This window comes from Nyctibius grandis, chromosome 4 (assembly GCF_013368605.1).
Source record: "Nyctibius grandis isolate bNycGra1 chromosome 4, bNycGra1.pri, whole genome shotgun sequence".
Classification (NCBI taxonomy): Eukaryota; Metazoa; Chordata; class Aves; order Nyctibiiformes; family Nyctibiidae; genus Nyctibius; species Nyctibius grandis.
In genome coordinates this window covers 68,882,537-68,896,210 of record NC_090661.1, presented here as the reverse complement: position 1 = coordinate 68,896,210, position 13,674 = coordinate 68,882,537, and the positions used below count along the sequence as shown (strand labels likewise).

General features: G+C 38.3%; 1 protein-coding gene across 5 annotated transcripts in view; it reads right to left on the bottom strand.

Annotated features, from left to right (window-relative positions):
* Window positions 1–577: 577 nt before the first annotated feature.
* The window catches only part of EXOC5 (exocyst complex component 5), a 30,053-nt gene continuing 16,956 nt past the window's right edge, over window positions 578–13,674 (bottom strand). For 3 of the 5 annotated variants that reach the window (XM_068398577.1, XM_068398573.1, XM_068398576.1), the window contains exons 11-19: window positions 13,349–13,558; window positions 13,047–13,082; window positions 12,008–12,155; window positions 9,045–9,153; window positions 8,243–8,363; window positions 7,362–7,448; window positions 4,570–4,678; window positions 3,323–3,538; window positions 578–2,859 (exon numbers count right to left, since the gene is read on the bottom strand). In XM_068398577.1, the coding sequence (XP_068254678.1) occupies window positions 2,671–2,859; window positions 3,323–3,538; window positions 4,570–4,678; window positions 7,362–7,448; window positions 8,243–8,363; window positions 9,045–9,153; window positions 12,008–12,155; window positions 13,047–13,082; window positions 13,349–13,558 (1,225 nt within the window). In that variant the 3' untranslated portion in view covers window positions 578–2,670. The remainder of the gene's footprint in view (window positions 2,860–3,322; window positions 3,539–4,569; window positions 4,679–7,361; window positions 7,449–8,242; window positions 8,364–9,044; window positions 9,154–12,007; window positions 12,156–13,046; window positions 13,083–13,348; window positions 13,559–13,674) is intronic. The other 2 variants (XM_068398575.1, XM_068398574.1) reach the window with 2 other exon arrangements.

The window sequence follows — 13,674 nt, the reverse complement described above, 5'->3', positions numbered from 1 at the left end:
AATAAATTATAGGACTTGTAAAAACACAGCTTATTTTCCAGCCTACAACAGTTTACTGCAAAACCATTTTCACCAATTGTAGACAACATAACTCCACACACATACACACACCTCCTCTCAGGCATTCATCTGCCAGCCTGTTAAATGGCTGCCTTCTAGGAGTGAACACTAGAAAGGCAATACTTTAGCTCATTACAGGAACATTAAAAGGTATATTTGTATTTTGGATGGTACTTTATTTTATTCAAAAGCCATTGGAAGTATTTTCCCAAATTACATGTTATAAGAGGTCTAAACATAAAAGTGTGTGGAAATTATAGTTCCCCGCCCCATCTCAATCCAACTGGTAAAGGAAACTTAACTGACAACGTAGTCTTCTCTAGAAGTAGAAACTCTTTCAGTGTGTGCATGGGGTGGTTTTTTAAAGGAAGGGGAAAGGGAAAGCTCACACCAGTGATAAATTTGGTCAGTAAAATTACTTTTATTCTTTTTTTTTTTTTTTTTTTTAAATAGAAGGGCTTATACAATTGAGTATAAAGATATTTGAAGAACATGGAAATGAAATGAAAAAAGTATCTGGAGGGAATTCTTTTTATTGAGGAAGAGTTTACATATCTAAGTTTAAGTATTCACCTACTTTTTGCTGCCTCCTGTTAACAGGCATCATGAAAATATTGCACTGAGCATATGCATGGAAAAACACAGCTAATAAAGCAAGAAATATGGTAAACACATTTCATACAACCTTAAAATAATTCAAGCAATCATACAACAAATTCTGAAGCACTTCTGTGATCTGCAATCTTAAGATGATGTTCACTGTTCTGAAGTGTTTACAAATTGACACTTTTTTGTAGAAAGATTTTGTATTGGTTAATAAAACCACAGCCTTAAAATTGTTGGCTTTCAGTTACAGAGGTAACAGAGAGGTATCATCTGAATTCACATCAGAGCTTTTGAAAAAAAATGGCAGCAGTACAAGCATGTGCCTCCTCCAGCGCCCAAAACTCTTTGTGGCTTTGCCATGGCCAAGGAATAGAGCTACGCAGCTCAACAAAGCAGCCAGTCTCCCCGAATACTTTGAGACAGTCTGGCATCCTTTCTCTTGTTTACTGATATAATACTCTGCTAAATATAAAATGAAGCAGAAGAACCTCAGCTAACCAAGAGAAGTTCCATACAAGTCTGTCAATATTGACTGCCCCTGGGAAGTCATTAACAAAAGAGGAAAATAATTTTATTTGACCAACCCATAAAGTAAATTTATAGAAACGCTGCTCTGAAGATGGAGAGAAAGAAGTTTCCATAACATACGCTGAGCCCACAGTAGAAATCAAGTGTTACAGATGATTTGTTCAGAGATGACGTAAGCCAGACTGAAGACCCAAACCACAGCAGTTCCAACCTGTTTTCCGCAAGAGCTCACTCTGAACAAAGGTCTATTTACAACAATTTTCAGCTGCTTGTGGAAAAGCTACCCCAGATGTTTCAAACATCACCATTGCTTCAATTCACTATATGCAACTATGGGTCCATCTCAAACACCTTGAATAAATGCTGAAGCATAACAGACACAAAAGTAGTCTGTCTCCAATATGAAAATTATGATCAGTGGCAGAGAAGCTTCGCACACTTCAACATTTTATATTGCTCAGGCACTGAGGATCAATTATCTTCAGCACAGGAATTTTCAGCTCTAGGTTTTTTGCTAGAGTCGCTGTCCATTCCTCCTACATATGAACAATTGGGCTACATTTTATCCTTTCACTTTGTTATAATCTGGATTTATTTACATATAAAACAAGAGACAGGAGAAAGTTCTCTTATATTAGCCCAACAATGGGCACCTTCACCTTGTAATAACAACACCTTAGACAAGGCAGCTGCATTTACTTTAGGAGCATATATAAAATTCAGTGTGCCAGTATCAAACAGAGACAAGAATGTCAAATCATACAATGCCAATAAATCCCAGTGGGCCCTCGACTATTAGGTGCAAAAAAAACCAAAGTCAAAGAACCAAAAAAACCCTCAAAAATTTTCACCACTTTCGTTCTGTTTAGAATGCTACACAATGAATAAATTACATCTTTCTGGGATAGTGTTGCTTTTACTCCTACATCTCAAAGAAATTCCAAGCTAATTAATTAGAGCAAGAAATTACATTGAGCAGGATAACATTTTAAATGAAAGAAATGACTTAGAAACACCAATCAAAGATAATTTGATTATGATTAGCTGTGCTGAAATCTAAGTCATTAAAATTGATGAAGAATGTTTTTACACTGGTCTATTCTATGTAATCCATTACCTACGCTATGCTCTGTAGTTCAAGTCTAACAAATGGTATCTGATTATTTGATATTGAAGACTAAAATACTTTCAATGCACCACTTGCTTTCCTACACCAACATGTTTCCAATTAAAAGAAAAATTCAGTAGCAAGTAGATTTGCAATATTTTTCACCAGGAGAACTTTAGCTTACATTAAATATCATTCAGACTTTTACCTTCTCACCTTCTACATAGTCATGTTTAAATATGGCTGCTGCTTTATTCTGAACAGTCATTATCCCTCAGAAGTTACCTCCCTGGTTTGGTAAGAAATCATTCCCTGTGCTTTCTAACAACTGAGGCCTGCCCAAAGGTACAACATTTCTTCCCACACTCTCAGCTGAAGTGGCGAGCGAGACGAGCAGACCTATAATCAACACGCAGCTGAACAAAGGAGTGAAGGATGTTCTTGTCCAGATTAGCAAGTTGTTCTCCTGAGCAAACTTGCTTTAAGTTATCCGGGGCTACAACCAGCAGATTGCAAAGTGCATGCAAGGTATCAAAGAGTTGTAACACCAGCACAATCTGTGGTTAAGAGAAAAACAGAGAAAGACAGATATTAAGAGTTAGAACTGCTTGAACGCTACTACAAAAGGTCCACTTAGATTCTCAAAATACTTCCTCCCTACAGAGGATTTAAATCCATCATTCTCTCCTCATGTGTGCATAAATATATATCGACACACACACATACACATCTGTAGGGAGACATGCACACACGTGAAGTTATACATAGAACATACGATGATGCAAACTCTGTACTTCTTCAATAAACACACATAGCCTGCATGTAATAAAATGGTATCAGGAAACTGAGGACATTATAAAGAACTGCTGGTATAGTAACAGAATATATGAAATCAGTATACGAAAAGCTGATGTTCAAACAGAAACAATCTATTTTTATGAAGAAAAAACATCTGATCAAAAATAGAGTCCTGCTACTAATTTCAACATGGCTGTATATCCCCAACCTGTACATGCTTACCTTGAAGTCTTTGGCACACTTCCTATATTCAGCCACATCACAAATAGCTAACATGCCTCCCATGCAACTGTAGGAATATTGCTGTAGGTGTTCATAGATAAGTCGATGAAAACGAACTCCAAGCTCCATCAAAACTGTGTCCACATTCTTACCATCCATAGAATTTCTAATTTTTTCCACCTGCTTTCTAACATAGCTGCAGACTTTAACACAAGCCTAAATAACGAAAAAAGAAAAAAAAGAATTAGAACTTTCTAGAAATCTATTCTTCTCAAAGTGGCTTCCACATCATAAGCTGAACATCAGTCACTAAATCTTCAAACTTCCCACAACAGATCATTGAAATTAGTCTTCTTCCAATTAATAATTTTCCAACGGTGTTTTATTTGCCACAAAGATGCAAAAATGCATGTAGGAAGATGGATGCAAAATAATATTCCATTAAGTTATAGTTCATATCAGTTCATAATAGGACAGTTTAATCTGAGCTTTTAATTCAAGCAATGATCAACCAAGGGGTGTGTGTGGGGTGGAAGTGATTAAAAACCTCGTCAGCTGCAATTATAAACCCAAATTAAGAGCCATACAGGCATCTTCACCCTTCCCACGTAGTATCAGACCCTACGTCCTGTTGCTCCACTTCTCCCATTCCCACCTGGCTGCAGGCATTCAGGCAATGCTCTCACTTCTTCCCATTGACTGTAGTTTGTTCTCTGCTCCTCTCTGCATTGCTCCCTAACAAGGGCCTCACGTAACCCAGCACTACAGCTTCTCAGCAGTCTGTAGGCCAGGATTCAGACAGATTCAGTGGTAGAGACAACGCTCTACAGCACAGAATGTTCATGCTGTACCCACGGTGCTCTGTCATGCTCCTGCCATTCTAAGGGGAAAAAGCACCCAGCAACTAGAGGGTACCTGCTAATTGATTTTCTGAAACTGATAGCTTTAAGCTAATTATCAGCTAAAAACCTTGTTCCAAATCTGGGCCTCTTGGGAGGGGAAAGAATGTGGCAGTTCCTCCAGCACCTACTGATTTGTGTCTGACAGTAGATACAAAACTGCTAATGTTCCTTTTCAGCTTGAGAGAATAGTCCACAACAGAGTTTGGAGGTGCTTAGTGGAAAATGGAATAGCTAAGTACATCAGTCAAACACACATGTTGTCTAATGTGTGCTTGGTAAGGAACATCTGATAACACTCATGAGCATTTGAGGCTATACTGATGAGCTGGGACTTAGTTTACTTACATTAGTATATTGAATCAAAACATTGTTTTCATCTTCTGGTTTAAAATCAGTCTTCTTTTGCTCTGCAGCCAAGATGTGCTTCATCTGTCCAATCATACAATTCAGTGTCCTTTAAAGTTACAAATACAGATTGGGTTTTGAAGGGAACATTTTAATTTCCTAGATTTTTATATTTACATATACTAATATGATTCTATGCAAAAGTAAGCAGCATAAAGGAATGAGGAAAAAAACTCCACTACCTAACATTTGAGTAATCTACATAAGATACAATAAATGTTTGCTTTTAGTCTAAGCAGCAAGTGGTGCTAGGACATGTCAAAGGAAATACTTCACTTAACAGACATGCACACACACATATGCACTCTTCTGAAGTTGCAATGCAATTCTCTAGAGGAGATAAGCTCAGTTTTATGTAAGCGGGTAGAAAAAGGAGAATCAGACAAAAAAACCCACAACAACTCTAAAAATACTCTTTCCTCCAAGTTCAGTGTCTTGGAGCACAGCACACAGCATGCTGGCCAGCTAGTTTTAAAGGGGACACATTAATTGTAAGGTAATCCATTCAAATCCAGCCCTTCAGAGAAACTGGACAGCATTCTTCAGTGCAGAGGGAATCAGATGGCTGAAGGAAGCATTCCAAAGAGTTTAGCAGAATTAGATCACGTTGCGTATTACTCAGAAGCAAGCATCAGAAAACATCTGGAAAATGAAGGTGGAGGGTGACTGGGAGAAAAACCTCTTCCTTTGCCAGAGCTTGGTATTTCTTTTGTTCTCAGAAATCTATTAAAGTTTTATAGTGTCATTTATTTCTTCCTCACAGGATTTATCTTTTCAGCACATTATCTAAGGTCAAGACCCTGGTTTACTTTAAGTCCAAACCAAAGGTCAAACAGCAAAGCAGCCAAGAGGCTGCATACCCCTCTCAGTGCCTATCTTTGCCAAGAACCTCTCTCTCCTTTTTTTTCCTCCCCTCCTCTTTTCTTCACACTTCTCAGTCCTCCAACCTCCCCAAAGAAAACACAGTCAAGGCCATTACAGACCTTGAAGGATTCAAGTTGGGCTGAAGGGGAGAGGAATATATATATCCAAAGAAGGAATAAACTTCTTTTCTATGCACAGAGCTCACACTTGCATTTCAACAACCCACACACCAACAGAAATTGATAGAAATTATATCCTGCATTCTCCTCAATTTCCACTTTCAATAAGTACTCCCAGAAGGCTGTTTACACAGAATACATACTGAAAGAAAACTAGCTGAACTAATTTTGTTTGGCTAATAAATCACTTTTACAGATGTAGACAATTGCTATGAATGCCATTCAAGAAGCTGCTATTGGACTTTTTCAGGTTGGATAATGTTGAAATCATCAATGTTTAGAAATTTGCTTTTTTTTTTTTTTTTAAACTAGATCATTCCTTTAAGCAAGACAATCAATTCTCAACCGCATCAGTGGCACCACAAAGCAGCATGTAAGCAGGCACACAAACATTTTACATGTAACATTCACCTCAAAACTAATCTCTCTTTCACATATGCCAAAGCATAGATTTTTTTGAACTCTCTATCCACAAACCTTTGAACGTACCTTCTTCCCACAGGGACTTGTTCTCCTAAGTCCTACTATCACTTCTAAGATTAATTATTTTACACAAACAGTTACAAACTACTGCAATGCTGATGACCAACCTATGCCTGTCTAGATCTAAGCTTATGGCCTCAATGGTTCAAGTATATCAAACTTTGTGTTTAAACCTCTAAGGTCACTTCCAGCAGGAGCAGCTAAAATCTCAGTTGCCACTTACACATCCTCTATGTCCACCTTTCTTTTTCCACCTACAGAAAACACAGGTGCAAATAATGTATCAAATCTCTTCCTCATCTCTGTGCAGAAAGTACCCAGTAGGACACAAATGCAATGCCCGTTTTTCCTATACAGTGATGTTCTCAGCCCTCCCCAGTACGGCGTGATCCTTACAAAAACCTCAGTAATAATTTCCAGAGTAGCCCTCGTTACCCACAGGATGGCTTATTTCCATTTTGCAGAGAGAAAACGGGCACAGAATGCTTAGGTAACATGTTCTAGGTTGACTAATGCCACCTTGAAATATGGGAATGCTACATGCTTCCCAGACCAAAGTAGGGCATTGCACAACAGCTCCATTTCCCACTATTAAGCTTGTAACGTTTGTTATTTTCCTCTGCTGCAGAACAGCTTTGATTTTAATTTGCAATTTTTAGAGCTATCCTCTCATTTTTATTTGGAGAAATTGATAAAAAAAAGATTAAATGAGTCACTCACAATCTCAAAGCAAGTCAACGTCAGAATCAAAATTATTCCAGGTCTACAGACTTCTATGACTAGGTCTAATCCATAGCACTGCACAAGCAAATCATCTAACCTATTTTTGTCAAACTTTGCTCCTAATGGAAATCCTGCAAGTCTTTAACCTATTTCAATGATCATTCTTGCTTTAAAGTAGAAAAAAGGAGTTTGAGAGAATAAGGTAAAACTGAATTACTGCACTCTTTCAACATAACCAAAATCCTTTAGCGTCCTTACAGAAGTATTTATGGGTCAGAAATCTGCCATGGAAAATATGACCCTTTAAACAAACAAAATCTAAGTTTCCTATGCACAATAATGCATACTTATGGATTTTTTAAAAAAGAAAAAAAGTCAATTTTGTGTTCAGAAAGAACTCATCCTTAAACAGAAAGCTAAACTACATCACAAAGGAGTTGTACAAGAATTAATAGTTAACAGAAAGTTTTCTTCTCTACTTGCCTATCAATGCCCATATCCAGCTTCACCTCCATTTGTTCTATGATATCCTTTTTCTTCTGAAGGCATTCAGATAATTTAGGAGAAGAACTGCAACAGTATAAAGGGTTGGGTGTGTGAGAGAGTGTTAAAATATCAAAACAAATTTGTCTGCTTGGTCTGCTACTCGGAACAGGATTTTGTGAACATTTCCCATCCCATCAGAAAATACCAGTTTAGATGGAGTTAGCTGGCTCCAGAAAAACAAATCAACAGCCTGAACATCCACCTGACCCTCAGCAGGATTTGCTGAGAGCTGATGGGCAGTACTGTAACACACTTCAGGCAGCATCGTGCCTACTGAGCAGTGCCTCTCAGCTGCTGCCAGCCCCTGGCAGGTGAGCGAGCAAACCCAGCTTTTCATGAACATTTCACAGCACATCAGTGAGCTCCACCTCAAGTGTATCCATCCCGTGGCCCCCAACAACATGCAGCTTTCATGTAGTTCACATGTGGCTCCCAAGGCATGGCCAGCTGCCCCCTCTGCAGAGCCTGTGAGGTACCCCCAGGAATCTCAGCAGCCCTGATATTCCCAGTTCACCCCAAAGTGCAGCCACAAAGGTCTCTAAGTGTCTCTAAATGCAGCAGTGAGGTCTCTAAGGAGCAACTTGTCTCTCCTTCCTACCAATGCTCTTAGAGCTCCCTTCCTCCCATTAGTTCTCCAAGGTACCGATTTATTTAACTCCCTCTCTTCTCCCTCTCATTACAGCATTTTACCTTCCCACGACATCAAGCTGAATCACTCCAAGAATAAACTCCTCTTAACAGAGATGAAGAATGAAAAAAATTGTTTTCTTCACCAAAAGTGACCATTCACAAAGGAAATGCTAATTAAAATAAGGTACCTGATCAATGGCATCAGATGATCGTTGAACTGCTTGTCAAATAAATGGAAAATAGTATTGGCCTGGTGGACAACATCCAAGAAATAAAGATTTGCGTTCTTTGAATCAGAAGAGGGAATGCCTAAAGCAAAGACAGTTTCATTAGGATTGTAATGATACGCAGTTCTTATAATTAGCACGATAATTTTTTAAATATGCAGATTTTTTCCATGAATGCTTAAATCACAGGCTTAGAGTTTCAAAAATTTACCATGGTGCCATATATAGAATACTTCTTATAGCTATATCGGGTAATAACCATAAGCACAGAAATATCTTGCTTTTAAAATTTCTAAAAGCAAAATGGAACAGACAAATTTTTCTTCACAAGTTTTATGCTTTCAAGTAGCAAAGACAGGTTCTCACTGTCAAGATTTTAACTTCTTTAATACAAGCAGCTTTTTATTTACTCTCATTCTTTAAAATGTACACGTATACAAACAAGCATGGAATTCTTATAAAACATAAGACACTAATTCTTCTGCCAGAGAATAATTAAAAGAGATAGGGAGTGCTAATGTCCCAATTTCTGCAACACAAATGTTTTTGAAGACAGTAGCATGTTTCCATCTGTGCTTCAATTCCCCAAATGGAAGTTACACTTTAGAACACATTAAATGCTGAATCCTAAATACACAAAATGAATTTCATCTAACCAATACATTCCAAACCAGGCCAATCAATAAAGCACAGCAAGGACCTGCAAAGATCATCTGCACAAAAAGGCCAATGAGATGAAATGCTCAGAAAATATTATACTTACCAGCAAGGCCTGTTTCTAATGCATAATCGATGTGTTCAGTACATAAGAACTCTACAAGCATAGAAAAAATTCTGAAAGCATTCTTCGGTAAGTCAGATGGATCAGAGAGCTTTAAAGAAAAAAAAATTATCCTAAAGGTCAGCTCTACATACATTTGAAAGCTTATTCGATATTGTGTAGCGGATAAGCTTAAAACATAACAAGTATTCCAGAATAATTGGAATTTTATTCTAAATGAAAAGTATCCATACAAAGAACTATTCAGGAACAGCTTTTAGTATCACTAAACCCTTCTGCATTAACAATTAAACTGAAGCTAGCATGCCACAGGATGCTACAAAAAGCAAAAGTATAAACAGATAATAATAATAATAATAATAATAATAATAATAATAATAATAATAATGGAAGATATTAATTAATAGTCCTTAAAACACCGTTGTCCAGATGTAACCTCAGGAATTACCTAAACTGCATGCCACTGGATGCTGGGAAAACGTACACAGAAAAGACTAGTCCATCCATACCCTGCCTTTTGTCTCTTACTAAGCTTCTGCCACTGGCCACAGTCAGAGACAGGACACTGGGTTAGACAGACCTTCAGTTTCACCCAGTGCAGTTGTTCTTTTATCACTGCCACATTGCTGCAGGAAAAATAATACAGCCTGAACCTCAGCTACATTTATCACAGTTCAGCTGGAGTCAACAGACCATGGAAGTTTTCATTAAGTGAAGTAATGCCCACACATACACCGAGCATCTGTGCCTTCATGAGCTGTAAGCAACATGGGATTTTGGACAGCAACCTGTCAGTAAATCCCTTTTCTAAAGAAAAACATGACAGGGCTTTGGTACAAAAGAAATACGGCTTTGGTTTTTAAGGAATTATGTGAAGACTTTATGAAGCTAGGAGTAAGAAACATTACTATTGCAATTCAAGTTAATTTACATAACAACACTCCCAAAGATTTCTGCTGTATTCCCAAAAAAACACAAAACAAAAACCCCAACAACAAAATACCATCACAGAGATTTCCAAACACCAAAATGTTTTAATACACGGTTACATTCAGAATTGCCAACTTATTTTTCCTAAACCAGTCACAGTTGGGGCAGACAGTGTATCTGCACGTATCTTGTCATGTGATATAAATATTACAACTAGTTAGCCAGGGCCACGTTTAACTCCTCTTTTGGCTAGTGAGTTGCCCTGACCACAAACAAAACCCTAGCAGTATGCATGATAATGGAGAAGTTATACACTTATAATTCTAAAAGTCTCCTTACATGCCAAGATCCATTTAGCATTGGTTTCCACCCCGATACATACAATTGTTTTTAGACCAACTATGAAAAATTCTGATTCACAGAATCAATCAGGTTGGAAGAGACCTCTGGGATCATCGAGTCCAACCATTGCCCTGACACCACCATGGCAACTAGACCATGGCACTAAGTGCCATGTCCAGGCTTTTCTTAAACACATCCAGAGATGGTGACTCCACCACCTCCCTGGGCAGCCCCTTCCAATGGCTAATAACCCTTGCTGAGAAGAAATGCTTCCTAATGTCCAACCTGAACCTCCCCTGGCGAAGCTTGAGGCTGTGTCCTCTTGTCCTAGCGCTAGTTGTCCAGGAGAAGAGGCCGACTCCCACTCCACTACAACCTCCCTTCAGGTAGTTGTAGACTGCAATAAGGTCACCTCTGAGCCTCCTCTTCTCCAGGCTAGACAACCCCAACTCCCTCAGCCATTCCTCATAGGTCAGACCCTCCAGACCCTTCAACCAGCTTGGGCGCCCTCTTCTGGACTCGCTCCAACACCTCAACATCTTTCTTGAAGTGCGGGGCCCAGAACTGGACACAGGATTCAAGGTGTGGCCTCACCAGTGCCGAGTACAGGGGGACGATCGCTTCCCTAGACCGGCTGGCTACACTATTCCTAATAGAGGCCAGGATGCCATTGGCCTTCTTGGCCACCTGGGCACACTGCTGGCTCATGTTTAGCCGGCTGTCGATCAACACCCCCAAAAAAGGTTGTGCACAATTGGAAAAAGTTAGTTTATATCATGAATTTAACAACTGTTTCTAGCAACTACCATATTGAGAAAAATAATGATCTATCTGCTTGTCTTGCAGTCACTGACTGTCACCACTAGGAAGGTGGTCATCCCAGTGTGTACAGGTAACAGTGCCGTATCTGTATTTTGTTACATCTTTGGTCCCTCTAAGCATATAAAATATTAAAACTTCTAAACATCTAAAATGAAGTTTTTCTGCACTAAGCTAATTTAGAACGTTATTTTTATTATTAAGGCATTAAAATTTAGAAATCAGTGTCTTTAGCTAATAAAAAATCCCTAGCATTTAAGTTTGCAATTAAATTTCAAGCGTTTTCATTTACACTGAAGTACCAGACGAACAGTAATTGACAGGCAGTAAAACTAGTGATTTATAATCGGAAGGAAAACAGGTTTTTTTTGTTAGACTAAAGCATTTAAAGAACAGCAGAGGGTCACCAAGGTAAATCATGTTAAAGATTATTCCCCTCAGCATTTTATCGGTGATATGCTGTAATGCTAGAAGAAATGGCACTTGACATAGGAAAACAACTGTTGAACTATTCTCTATATTTTTAAACCAGGAAAAAAAAATACACGAAATGCTTCTTAGGTGTTGGGTCTAATTTAGTAAGAAAAGCAATGTCGACAGTAGGTTTAACCATCCTCACTTCTTTCAAAAATAGACAGTATTAAAACCCACAAAACACAACTGGATCCACTTTTAAAAAGCAAACCCTTAGCCTCCACCATGACCCTGATCAGTGAAAAATAAAAAAGAGAATTGAATTAATTTAATAATGTCCTTCCTTTCTTCTTATCACACTTAATCAAAAACTGGACCTCAAGATTTGATTTTATGCACAAAATTATATCACTAATGGAGATCACAGGAAGCAAACTTACCCTGTGACATCTTTCAAAAGCTTGTTTAGTTTCTTGCAAGAGGTTAACCACCACTTCTTGCGACAGAAAAGTTTCTCCGTGTGTGTCAATACTTGGCCCCAGCGGTAAGTTTGTACGTTGCCTTATTCTCTCTTTGAGGTCTTGAATGCTAGAACAAAGATATACCAAAACAAGATTTCACTGGATGGAAATCTTGATGCTCAAATTCAACAATGATTCAGGATATTTTAGTTGTTAACTTAAACAGAACCCAAGACACACTTTAGGATATACAAGCATTAAGACAGTCTTGCAAGCTTAAAAAAAATTGCCAGTAAATGCAAAACTACCACCTCTGATCCCATGGTCAACTGTGTTCTACCATGGCACGTTCACACCATGGGAGCAGCTATTCCCCATTGTGGAGTAAGAGTAATTTCAATTGAATCCTATGCACTTATGCTCTGTGGACAAAGTTTATCCTCCAAACATTCTGTCACATTGTACTTCCAAAACACTAATGAGCGCCTTCTATCTCATCCACGCCCACAAATCCTCTCATCCTCATCCACTATCTCAGCAGCCCTGATTTAGTCAAGCATGCTCCAACACATTTCCATGCATAAAACAACCCATAAAGTCAGTCAATACAATCAATTTAATTTTCCCCAAGAAAATTAAATTTTCATCTTTGTTTTTTAATTCATTTAATTACTTTGCTGCTGCTGTTCTCTCCAAATCACTTTTCATTCCTGACAAACCGAACCCAGTAGCTCTTTGAAAGTTGCGGTAGTCTTATCACCTCTGCTTCACACAAGATTTAATTCTTCCTTTCCCACTTCTCACTAGTCCTTTATTAGAGTTTCTCTACCCTGAGGATAATGAAGTCTTGTTTTACCTTTCTCTAAGTCCATTGCATCTTCTGGGCTCATTAAGAGCTTTCTCACTGACATTGCTATGGTCTTTTCCCCTTCCTAGGTCTTGGGAGGGGACCACAAGACCTGGGCAGGTGAAAAAAAATGTATGCTTTTAGATACACACATATACATGCTTTAGGTACCTTAATTTTGCTTCAGTCCTTTTGTGGATCTGGATCCTAAGTTGAAACATAGGTTTAACTGGTATTTTTCATTTCCCATGAGTGCATAAATACCATGCATCACCTTTCACATGTACCGAGAGCAATACACTTTTTAGCAGAAGTTAACAAAGTGATAGCAAATTATAAAAAGCTGTAGGTCATTTTAGAAGCCTGCTCTTTCACAGTTCATCCCTGTACATCTGACACAGCAAATACTATGTTTCTCCCCTTACCACCTCCCTTCCATTTTAAAAATACAAAACTTCACTGAAGAAACTTACCCTCCAGTGCCAATGGACCTCTTCTGGTGGTTTTTGGAATCATAATAGCGCTGCAGAATCATAGCACTCCTACTTTTCAAATAACCAATTTCCACCTCAATGTAATTCTCCAAGTAGGAAATGAAAATGGATTTGATAAGCTTAGACAAGAAAGTCTGCTTATCAGTACCCAAGTTAAATTCCATCAATTTGCTTGACAGATTAGTGGTTCTTTATGCAAAAGAAACAAAGAAGGGGAGAGAAGGAGAAGGTTGAATTTGTATGAATTACAGCATTACATGTTTGTAAAGTACATAGCACAACGGAATCCTGATGGTGATTAAGAC